General features: G+C 34.4%; 1 protein-coding gene and 1 pseudogene across 1 annotated transcript; both read left to right on the forward strand.

The window, feature by feature from the left end:
• Positions 1-369: 369 nt before the first annotated feature.
• Positions 370-5,371, forward strand: LOC130818363 (beta-1,2-xylosyltransferase-like). The gene is made up of 3 exons (XM_057684514.1): positions 370-1,130; positions 3,734-3,883; positions 4,211-5,371. Exons 1-3 carry the CDS (start codon positions 474-476, stop codon positions 4,928-4,930), a joined length of 1,527 nt encoding a protein of 508 aa, XP_057540497.1. The 5' UTR covers positions 370-473; the 3' UTR covers positions 4,931-5,371.
• Positions 5,372-5,517: 146 nt separating this feature from the next.
• LOC130818364 (putative MO25-like protein At5g47540) lies at positions 5,518-12,418 on the forward strand (annotated as a pseudogene).
• Positions 12,419-12,983: the final 565 nt, after the last annotated feature.

The following is a 12,983-nucleotide window of genomic DNA, read 5'->3' on the forward strand; positions in this document are numbered from 1 at the left end:
AAAAATATTACAAAAGTGCTACACTTAGGTTTCATGAAAATTTGATGCTACCATGTGAAATATCCCAACGATTTTAAAGTTTAATACACTTTAATTACTCAATCAATATGATAATTTTACATAGCTAGAAATTATAAGAAAAATTTTCACATCATAAAACAAACAATTATTAAATAATTTTTCTGTTTTCAATTTGAAATATTTCTTTTACACGTTATTTAAGATATAATTTAATACTAAATATTTTTATTTTCACTTTATAAAAATTATAATACATATATATTTAAATTTTATATTTAATAAATTAAATAAAATTTCACTTAAATAGATTATGTAAATAAAGTGTAGTTGCTGCACTTTATAAAGAGCAATTAGTACTAATTACTTCAAGTCTGCGCCAACGACTTCAATGGCGAAAATCTAGCAACCAAACAACCCCATTTACTTCTTACCTTCTCTCTCCTCCCCCATCAATGGCGAAGTTCATTAAAAAAATCACCATTACAATCTTCCTTCTCCTCTTCCTCAACTTCTCCTTCTTCTCCTTCACTTACTATCATCATCACCCTTCTTCTCTCTATTCCTTCCCTTTCCCTCATCACCCTCTTCTTCTCAATCTGCCTCACAATACCTTTCAGATAATTCTATCAACCTCTTCAAAACCATGGCCAAGTCTTCCTTCTCACCTCCCCTGGCATCCACCTTCAAACTCCATCTTCTCTTGTGAAGGGTTTTTCGGAAATGGGTTCTCAAAAACATCAACATTGTACTCTCGTCCTAATTCAAATTCAAAATCGAATAATTCATGGTTTGAATGTCACTGTAGTGAGACACTTCGGAGCTCCATTTGTGAAGGTGGATGGGTTTTGATGGATCCGAATAAGATTCAGATGTCCAATGGTGGTGAAAGGATTGAAGAGGTTATTGGAAGGTCTGATGATGATGAGCTTCCCAATTTTGAAAAGGGTGCTTTTCGATTGAGACGAAAGGGAGTTGGGAAGAAAAATGCTTTTTCAAAGGAGTTTATTGATGAATTTGTTCATCAAGGGGAGATTTCGAAGCATACAATGCGAGAATTGTTTCAATCTATGGAAGTTGTTGATGACGAAAATGATTTTCATTGTTCTAAGGTTAGGGTTTCTTTAATTCTCAATTTATGAATATCTTTTTTGTACGATTTTACTAACTGATCTCGATAAACATTCACATTTATAGTAACGCCAAAGCATTCATCCCAATAATATGGGATTCGGTATTGAAATTAATTAAGTTCACGTGAGAGATTGTCGCTATTAAAGATGTTATTTTTGGTAGTATGCAATTGATGGGGTAGTTGATCTTCTTTCGGTAATGAGAATCAAACACCTATGGGCTATGACAAGACAAAGTGGAAGTTTTCAACTACTAGGTCAATCCCTGATTCTAGCAATTGGTTTCTATTTAATTGTGCTTGTTGGAAAATTGTGAGATTATGTATACATGATTGCTATAATTAGCTATCTAACTTCAAGTGCATTATACTGTTATTGTCATTTTTGGTAGTGTGTAGAGTTAAGTAAAATTAGAAGAATGCAATTTTGAGTTATGCCACTTTCCTAATTGGGCATGATAAACATTCACAATCACACAACGCAATGCCTCTATAATGTTAGAGTATATAATATATTATGGGCCGCAATCATTAGATTAAGTTTTAAGTTGAGATGATTCCTTGACATGGTATCAGAAGCCAACGTGATAAGAGATCACGCGTTCGAATCTTAACCACCCCTTATTTAAAGTGGACTATTCAGCGCCTATGCGCATCCACTTTAGCTCAATGGGCTCTCGTGTGAGGGGGCATATTAGAGTATATAATATATCATGGGCCTCAATCATTAGCTTACGCTTTTGTTTGAGATGGTTCCTTAAGAGTGATAAGAGATTAGATAGTGAATTGAAATAAGTCAACATTGTTGCTAATAAAGTTGTCATTTTGAGTTGAGTGCAATTGATTACTATTTTAATTGTGGTTGTTGGAAAATTGTGAGATTATGCATATATGGTTGCTAAAATCAGTTATCAAACTACAAGTGAATAGTACTAATCATAGTCCTTTTTGGTAGTGTGAAGAGATTAGTTGATTTTGTTGAAGAATTCAATGCTGAGGTATACTTGATTTATATGATAAACTGGCCTTCTAATGACCTGAGTGTGTCTGTCTGATTGTCCTTGTGGCTCTCTACTCTCTATACCGCCAAAAAGACTATATTTTTAGTATAATGGTGCATTAACTGTAGCAGTTATTTTGTTGAATGAAATGTATTGTAGAATATTGATAGAAAGACGCAATTGCAAAATGCCTTGTATTCTTTTATTGGGATTGAAGAGTGTGTTATTGTTACGGTAACAGTAAATTGATGGGAATAGCGTCTCAAGTTCTGCAGCATTGAGATCGTTTGAGGGAAACCTAATTTTGGATGCTTATTGATGTGAAGAGATCGAGTGCTTATACATTAGGCGACTTTTTTGTTTCCATTGACAGAATGGAATGTAATTTTTTTGAAATTTTGTTAGGACCTGTTTGTTTTTTTGGATTGTTATTTTGGTGGATGAGATTTGATGGTCGTATTATTGGATTTTTGTAGAATTTTACGCACAATTTTTGCTTGGTCAGATGACATTTTTGTTGCTATTGATTTTTAGTGAAACTATGATGGGAAAGAATTTGATGTTAGTTTAAATCTAAGGATTGACTCATTTTAGTTTAAGTGATGAGAAAATGGCAAATAACATCTCGGTGAGAGTTTCTCAGTTGGTTGTGATTTTGGAACTGAGGTTATATGCTTGTGTAGTTGTATATGATATGACCATTTGTAAAATTAAAGGCTGATCATCCTTTTTGGTGAGTGTCTAGTTCTTACGTTGTATTTATTGACATAGTTTTGGATATTGAGTTGGTTCTAAGTAGGGGTGTTCAAAGGGCCGGATAAGGGTCGTGCCGAGCTTAAGTAAATATGGGCAGGGTTGGATAAGGGCCCTTTAAACATAATATGGGCTTTAAATGGGTCGGGCTTTGAAAGCCTGACCCGGCCCAACCCGACCCATTATTACTAAAAATTATTTTAATCCTCATTTATCAATATATAACAATTAAATTATCTTTTATAATAATTAAATTGAAAAAATATTAATAATCTCCATTGACATTGTCATTTATAATATTTAAATTATACATAAATAATATTATTTACGAATGCCCGTTTTCGATCCTTATTGAGCCCTTTTATAGCCTGCTTCATTTTAATTATAGTAGAGCCCGTTTTCGGCCCGGCCCTTACAAAGCCCTTATAAAAGCGGGTCGGATAAGGGCTTAAAATGGGAGCCCGGCCCATTGAACACCCCTAGTCCTAAGGAATGCAAGTTAGAGAGTGTAATTAAGTATAGTGGAGAGTAAGGAGTGTGGACTTGTGAATGGAAGATTAAGGCAGGGCGCACACTAAAATACTGTAGATTAAGTTCATTTTAGACTTACACTTGGATATGTGGCTAAAACTAAGAAGTTCAATGTTCATCAAGGTATTAGAATTTTTTGGTGGATGTCCAAAGAGATTTAACTTAAAAGTCAATCTATTGCTATGAAGTTAATCATACTTTTTACCGTGATCTCTTGCTGTTATGTCATACTTTCTGCTTTTAGGATTTCATGTGCTGGTTGTTGCTTGATTATCTGACACTATATATATGCTTGCAGTGGATTGACGAGCCAACATTGCTGCTGACGCGGTTTGAGTATGCTAATGTTTTCCACACATATACAGATTGGTATAGTGCATACGTTAGCTCTAGAGTAACCGGCTTGCCAACACGGCCTAATGTGGTTTTTGTTGATGGCCACAGCAAGGTAAGAGAAATATTTGTTTGTTTGTTCATTTTGCCTTCTGTTTTGTAGAAGTATTTCTTTAGTATTCTTAGAATCATGAGCTGTAATTTCCTAAAGGAAGTTATTTTTTGGTTGTCATATGAAAAATCATTTTTAAATTGGTGAGCATACTTGAGAATTGGTACTCTTACTGAAAAAATATGAAGTCTGGACTTTTCTTATCATGATTTGTTCTTCAAGTAAAAGACCTTTTAGTTCGGCCTCGCTTCCTTATGAAGCTTGACATTTCTTCCTCTACCAAGTAAGCATTCTGCATCATAACTTTTTTTTGATGTTTGTTTTTACCAGACACAATTGGAAGAAACATGGGAGGCGCTTTTTTCAAGCATTAGATTTGCTAAAAACTTCACAGGTCCAGTCTGCTTTCGCCATGCTGTCTTTGCACCTTTGGGATATGAGACACCCTGGTTCAAAGGTCTCAATCAACATATAGATTGTCAAGGGGCTTCTGCAACAGCCCTGTGGGTAAAACCCGATGATCACAAAACTGCACGACTATCTGAGTTTGGTGAGATGATAAAGGCCGCTTTTGATTTTCCTGTTAAAACAACCAGAAACTCGAAATCGTCTGAATATAATGTACTTTTTGTGCGGCGTGAAGACTATTTGGCACATCCACGTCATGGTGGTAAAGTTGAATCCAGGCTCAGTAATGAACAAGAAGTGTTTGATTCTCTGAAAGCATGGGCTTCTAATTACTCCAAATGCAATATAAATGTCATAAATGGTTTGTTTGGTCACTTACCTATGAGGGAACAAATTCGAGCCATCGAGGATGCATCGGTGATTATTGGAGCTCATGGGGCGGGTCTTACTCATGTGGTGTCAGCATTACCTGAAACTGTGATTCTTGAAATTATTAGTAGCCAGTTTCGGCGCCCTCATTTCCAATTGATCTCCCAATGGAAAGGTTTGGAATATCATGCCATTAATTTACCGGGCTCTTCTGCTAATCCAACAACGGTCATTGAACGGCTTAAAAGGATTATGAGAAGCATTGGATGCTGATTGCTGTATATTGTACCTCATATTTATTCTGCAGAGTATGGATTAAGATTTTAGAAGCGGCTTGACATGCAACTTCTTTGTGCATTTCTAGAAATCAGGATGACATCAAAGGAATATAATCATCGATAATTTGGTCGTGGTTGCTAACAATTCAAAGAACACGGCTTTCTGAGCAACTTTATGAACAGAGTCACTTCTATGTGTGTGCCTCCGCGAGTAGCTCTATGCAAGCCTAATGTATGAGTAAGAACAAGATCAGTTTGTATTCTTTGACACTACAAAATTTCATCTTGGTATTCAGGTAGGCTTCTACGTAGCTGGAATTTTGTCCTTAACGTTTATATACTTCTAAATCTTAAATTATGTACAGTTGTAACAAGATAACTTGAATGGATGCCAATTTCTATAACTGTTTTATTTTATGGATTCCCTTGTCTTCAATGAGCTAGTCTCAGTTTTTCAACCCTATTGTGTTCAAAAAAAGCTTTGTCTCTGAGTTGGTTGGTGTGGCTTAGTGGCTATCCAATTGGACCGTCCCAAAACCAGCCCAAGCTAAGCTTGGGGCACTTGATCAACTTTTTGGCTCACAGCAGCAAAGCAATAATCCCAACATTATGGGGTGGGGTCATATTATGTATACTATTAATAGTATAAGTACTCCCTTTGTCCCTGGTCGTTGCAAGAAGTTTATATCACGTATACTATTATAATATGAGTACTCCTTCTGTCCTATGTCTTTCCGATAAGTGTAATTGGGGTGTTTTTTAAGGGTTGATAGAAATTGTACTTAATAGGGAGTTGGGAGAAATGAATGGAATGAACTGGTGTAAAAATGTATGAATGGATTATTTGTTTTCGCTAAATTTTTTCCCAAATTATTGTTGCGCTTGTTTAAAATTTTCGAAACATCTCATCATCATCGACTTGAGTGTATTTCTTTTATAGAAATTATGTTTAAAACTGGACTGGAATGTAAGACAGCAAATCATACTTATATTATTTAAAATTTTTAAAACAATATTATTAAAGTATGATGTCTTTAACATTGGTTATCCCGAACTACACCTTTTAGATGCTCAAGTCAGTATGATTGTGAGCATTTTTAGAATGTCAAAGTTGTAGGTCTATTTGTTGGTTTTTGGAAGTTCCTTGCCGTGGGTCTCATGGATAGATGGCACGTGTTGATACACTGCTTAAATGAAGTTTTCTACTTCTGATAACGGATTGGATCAAATATATGGGTCCCAAGACATTATCTTTTGTTTTATATCAAAGATCCAAACACCATGAGGTTTGTCCCCTGCCTAATATTTGTTTTATAATATTTGTTATATTATTGTATGTCTTAAAATATCTTATAATTGTTCAATTTATCTCTGTAATTCCTATGTCATACTACTACGTCCCCTTATAGCAAATTAATTAATGAAAAGAGGTTAAATTGTGTGAATAAAATTAAAAGAAAGTGGTGAGTTTTTCCAAATGTGGAAATAATGCAAAATGGGTGGGACAATCTAAATTGACAAATGATGTAAAATGAGTGGGATGGAGAGCCACTGTAATCAGCTACAAGCTATCAGACGTTTGTCAAATACCCCCAATTGAAAATTAAAAGAGTGCATTAGATAGCGTGCAAAACCCAAAAATAGAAAAAGAAAAGCTTTTTTTAAAATCAAAATTCCAAGAAGACATTGCATTTGTCCCCTCCTGGCTACATCTCTGTCTTTTTTCATCTCACCTGAGACATTACCAGTAAGGCAATAACAGGCAACAATGATCATAATCTTTTCATAAATAGGAAAGAAAATACTATATACAGATATATGATGTTAGATTATTGCTAGAAGGTCATTGCTTTTAGTAAAACATGCTACTTTAACATCATTTTTTTTTGTTGTTCTCCACATGCTACTTAACCTCTATCTGTAGATTATAACCCATGTACTCGTTTCTCTTTTTTTTTTTTTTTTTGTATATGATTTCACAATTATTTTGAGTTTCTTCTTCTTAGCATTACATATTTTTGCACAACCCCACCAAAAAAAGGTAAGAAAAGTAAGCTTCAATGCATAATCCTTTGAAGATTCTCCTAAAATTCACTGTGAAGTTGATATCTAAGTCCAAGTCCAAGGTTCAAACCCCGATTGATAAGGTTTGCGGAGTTCATGAGCTCTTGATTGTCCTTCAAGGTATTAGTAGCAATGTTGGTCATGTGCAAAAATGGAATAAAAAGGTTTGCTTTTTTTTTTTCATATTTCAAATGTGTTTTTCATCTTTTTTTCATTGGGTTTTGTTGAGTTTTTTTTTTTATATGTAGGAATATGATTATGTTGATGATCATTAAGAAAGATGGTTTGAGCTATAAAATTTTGAGAAAATGGAAGGTCTAGTGTGAAAATTTTGATTTTGATGATATTGAAGGTTTATGAGGCCTATTTATTTTTATTAGTTAATTAATAGTAATTCAATTTCAGATTATTATAGTTTATATTAAAATGACTCGTTAAATTATATGCATTTTTTATCTATTTGAAATTGTATATGATGTTTGCTACTAATGATCAATTGGAAACCTCTTTGTTATCTCACTAACAAGGTAAGGTTGTGTATGTTAGTCCCTAAACCCGCTAAGACGGGAGCCACTTAATGGCATTAGGTGCCATTAAGTAACGAAATGTAGAAGGCTATGAGGGGGGAAATGTGATCTTGATAACTTTGATTGTTATTTTTTTTTCAATCTTTTGGATTATTGTGGTAGGAGCTGGATTTGAAGGTTTAAAGGGTTGTAAAAGGTTGGTTTCTTTTGTTAATGCTTGAATATTTTACTGAGCTGATTATGGGTTTTAATTGCATGATTTGCTTTTCATGCTCCTTTAGGCAATGATTTGTAACTAGAAATTTGATTTTCAGGCTTGGGTGGTTTTTTAATTCTTCTTTTGGGTCAATGCTAATTCATGGACTGATTTATACATATTGTCTCATTGATGATTGAACAATGCAACTTCATATGATATTTTTCATGTTGAATGATGTTTAGCCACCTTAGTGCTTCAAATTTCTGTGTGTAGATGGAAGAACTTAGTAAGCTCATCGTGGATATTAAATTCATCCTTTATGGAATTAGTGAAGCCGAACCTGTCCCAGAAGCTTGCTCACAATTAACTCAAGTTTTCCGATAAAATACTCTTCGCCTCCTTGTAATTTGCCTTCCGAAACTGGACTTGGAGGTGAGCTACATAACCTTCTACAGTCGATCTTTTTTCTTCGTCTACCTAGTTCTTCTATGAAATTCTGTTTTCCTAATGTCCATTATTACTATCAAAAAGATGATCTTTCTCAGGCTCGGAAAGATGCTACTCAAATAGTTGCAAATTTGCAAAGACAACAGGTTGATTCACATTTAATTGCCTGTGATTACTTGGAAGCCAACATCGATCTCATTGACATATTGGTCTCGGGGTAGGCAACTAATCCGGACTTGTTTTCCCATTGCTTTAATCCTTTAGAATTGATTGCATAATTTGACACCATATGCATTACATTAACTAACTCTGATAAGGTACGAGAACCACAAACTAGCGCTGCACTATGGCAACATGCTGAGAGAGTGTATTCGACATCAAAGCGCAGCAAAGTAAGTGACGGCCATACCTGAAAAAACTAGTTTGAGGTCTGAACTTCTTAGCTCTTGTTTTGGCTCGTTCTTTTCACCTGAAATAACTTTTTGGGTTTTGTTTTATAGGTACGTTCTGAAATCACACTTGCACAAGTTTTTCGACTATGTGTAGCTTCCAGATTTTGATAAATCATCCGATGCTGCAGCAACTTTTAAGGTCTTCCTCTTCGTCTGTCTGTTTTCTTCGCGTGTTGAAATCATTTGCCATAAGCAGTTGTTTGAACCTTGTAGGAATTATTGACCCGGCACAAATCCACAGTTTCAGAGTTTCTATCTACAAACTATGATTGGGTAATTGTTCAATTAGGCTTGACTTTTTGTGAATTCCAGCACATTAACGGGAAGACATAAGGTGCACACTTCATAAGCCAAAGAGATATATATTATCCCAAAACCATATGGCAATGGGAAGAAGGACTCCAATAACTTATGAAGTGTGCACATCATCTTCAATTTGTCGATGTGGGATAAATCATCTCAACACCCCCCACATGCGAATCCCTGTCAAGTTCGCATGTGGGACTATAGAAGTAAATGAGTAATCAATTAGGGTAGGAACGCCATTTTTTTCGGACCTACCATATTTAATTTTTGATCAAACCATTGGCTCGAATACCATGTTAAATTAGGCTGGGCTTATTGTGAAATCAACATGGTATTAGAGCCGTAAGGTTCAGATCTGGGATCCGATGATTTTTTCGGTTCTCATCGTCTACCAAAACAACTAACCTACAAAATGGATATCAAAACTCGATATTCATCACGAAACCCTTTGTTGCAACCAAGACAGTTCAACACCAACAAAAAGGTATCAAATTTTGATTCCTTTTCGGCAAGACTCGCCACAAGTGGCGGCTTCTTTCCAATGACTACACCATCACTCAGATACAACCAAAAAAAATCCAATATTGCTGCCCTAAAAAAACGTGTTTTAGTACGTTTTCCGGAGACACTCAAACAAGGTTTTAAGTGGAACTATCTTCACCGAGACAATTCGTCACATAATCTCACAGCGACCCACTCATGTGGACATGGGGCACCCGTGGGCTGGGGCCCACAAACCTACAAGTCAAGAGTGTTGACTTGCACATACACTTGGTGAGGTTCATTGTTTCCCAAAACTATATGGTAGTAGGAGGATTAGCTCATCTAATATATATGCAAGTGAACTACCCATTATTTTATCGATGTGGGATTTTGTCTCACATGTGAAGTATTTCCAACACTCCCTTCACATGTGAGCCACATCATACCAGGAACCACCTTCGACTCTGATACCATGTTAAATTAGGCTAGACTTATTGTGAATTCTAGCACATTAACGGGGAGACACGAAGTGCACACACTTTATAAGCTAAGGAGATATATATTATCCCAAAACCATATGAAAATGGGAAAAAGGACTCTAATAAGTGTGCACGTTATATTCAATTTATCGATGTGGGATAAATCATCCCAACAGTAAGTTTCTATCACTGTGTGAACTGTGAACAATCATGTTTACTATGAGGTTTTAAGTGTTTTTGCCATCAGCATTAAGGATTTTAGTGATGAAATAACTTCTCAATTGTCACAGTTTTTCCGAGAGTTCAACACAAAGTTGCTGCAATCGCCTGTTTACATTATAAAGCGTCAATCTATTAAGGTAAAGCACGCGCAGACTTTTCAACTATGTATTATCTAAAAACTCCTTTTCGATATAAAAAATGGTTAGAACTTATAGTGCAAACATATAGTGGAACGTAAAATTTTGATTGCCTGTCTAAGACGCTCCCTTCTGATAGAAATATTTGTCGTTCAATTCTCATAAATGATGTCAAAGGAGTATATTCTCGTTTTCAGATTTTGGGCGATATATTGCTTGACCATGCAAACTTTGCCATCATGGTTCGATATGTGGGTTCAAAAGATAACTTGGTAGTTCTCATGAATCTCCTTGGGGTAAAAAAACATTCCTTGAAGTTTCCTTCTTTTTATTTTCCGTTTTCTCCTCAATCCATGAACATAACGGTTGGTCTTCGATTGCTTTGGTACAAGAATCAAGCAAGTCCATACAAACAGAAACATTCCATCTCTTTAAGGTATACACCTTATTATTAAGGAAAATTTCACAAGAACAATCCTTATTTTGGCTAGTACATATCCAAAGTTATCTGTCAAAGTATATAAGATATCCTGGGGCCTCAACCATTAGCTTAAGCTTTTAGTTGAGTTTGTTCCTTGACATGGTATCGCGTTGTCTTTTGATACCATGTCAAAGAACCAACTCAACCAAAAGCTTAAAGCTAATAGTTGAGGTCCCATGATATGTTATATACTCTAACATTATCCCAACTATTGATTTTTAAGAACTATCCCAACTTCATAGAGTGACTCCTCAAAATAATCTAGCTACCTAGCTCAGAGTCTTGCCCGATGGCAGCTACTAGTATGTGCGATGAGGTATGCCAATTGTGGTCCAGTTTGGATCGTTGATGTTGTTTGTCTAATTTAAACGAGTAATATATATAGCCGACTCAATAAAACAATATTCAACTTAACAAAAATCAACCATTTGAAAGAGTTTTTTGTCACTCGGGAGTTGGGATCATTCTGAGAAGACACCCTCGAGCTTTGGATTATTCTTTAACAAGATATATGAGATCGGCTGTAGTTCTGGTCATTCTTATCGATTGTGGTGTATTTATATCTAAATGCATTGGCTTGGACTAATAGACATTTTGTTGCTCCGTTTCTGTGATAGCTATTTGTCGCTAACAAAAACAAACCACCTGATATCGTAACTATACTGATAGCTAATCGAAGCAAGCTCCTTCGCTTTTTTGGTAACTTCAAATCGGACAAAGGTAATGAATTCATTGCACGAAAACACATTTCACATTATGATATATATGTTCAGCTTAAGATTATCATAATATGCATTTTCTTTCTTTCTAGTTTTGTTTTCAGTCTTTGATCAGTTTGCCTTTTGTTATCAGAAGATGAACAGTTTGAGGCCTATAAAGCTGAGATTGTTAAGGGGATAGCGGAACTGAAGCCTACAAAGATTCGATGCTTGGCTTCGAGAAAACAAAGTGTTATGTTAAGAAATATGGAGCATTTGCTGATACGTTGAGGGGGTTATTGCTCTTTTAGATATTATCATGGAGTAGTATTAAGCAAAATGTACATTCTGCTTCATGGGTATGATTTGCCATCATCCATCTCTTTCCAGATTCTGATCATAGTTTTTATAAGCGAGATTTTGGGTGTGATGATAATGAAGTATTCAAGCTAAATGTACATTCTGAAAGTTTGATGTTCTTCTCTGCACAATGCACAAAGAAGATGCCAAAATGTAAAGAAAAATAACTTTTTTGATATATATGGGTTCACAAGTCCTCTTTAGGGGCTTTGACTCTTCTATTTTTGCTTGATGGACTAAGTTTTCAAATCATCAATTCTAAGTATGGATTGGGATTCAAGAATGAGAATGCATCATTTTTTTTGTGTGATAGTATTTTTAAATAATTTTTTTTATAATTATAAGGTAAGCTAAAGAAAGAGGGAATCAAGTGAAAATGAAACTAAAAACTTTACTTGAGAAAAATAATACTTGCTATAATAGACTTGTTTCCTTTCTTTAAAAAATAACACTTGATAAAAGTCGATTTTATTGATTATAGCTTAATGGACTTGTTTCTATTCTTTACAAAATGAAACATCAAGTTTTTGTGTGAGGATGGAATTATGTCTTCTCTCAGTTGAAATATATGTTACTTTATCTATGAAAAATAAAGATTCAATTCTCGTTGCCCTTATCCTCTAGGCCTCCCCTCTCAACTTATTTTATATTTAAAAGTATTTTGTTCTTAATTTATAAGTTTAAACATTATTATGTGGAATCTTGTTCTCGTCTCAAATATAACTTTTATTCATATTAAATTTTATAAATTTTTAATATGTACAATAACAGATATTAAGCAAAAAATTAATAATTCAATCAGATAGTTTGTAGATTTAATATGGAATAGAATACACAATGTAATTACATGACTAATCTATTGATAAATATAACAAAAAATAAAAGACGCTAATATCATGTTCTTTCAAAATTGTCTATATGTCATTTTGTTTTAAGCTTTTTCACCTAAAATGTCATGTACATGTAGTCATATTATAATCATCATATTTTGTGTTCTTATTAAAAATTATATAATTACTAATTAAATTTATCGATTGGAAGAAGTTTAAGTAAGAACCATCCTTATATGAGAATCATGAGAACCATATTATCTGACAAAAAAGTGTTACTTTTAGGCAAAAAGTGTTTTTTCTGTTAGAAAAAGATAATACTTTTCGGCAAAAAAGTGTTACTTAAAAAAAATTCTGAACAAA

Source organism: Amaranthus tricolor, chromosome 7 (genome assembly GCF_026212465.1).
Source record: "Amaranthus tricolor cultivar Red isolate AtriRed21 chromosome 7, ASM2621246v1, whole genome shotgun sequence".
Lineage (NCBI taxonomy): Eukaryota > Viridiplantae > Streptophyta > Magnoliopsida > Caryophyllales > Amaranthaceae > Amaranthus > Amaranthus tricolor.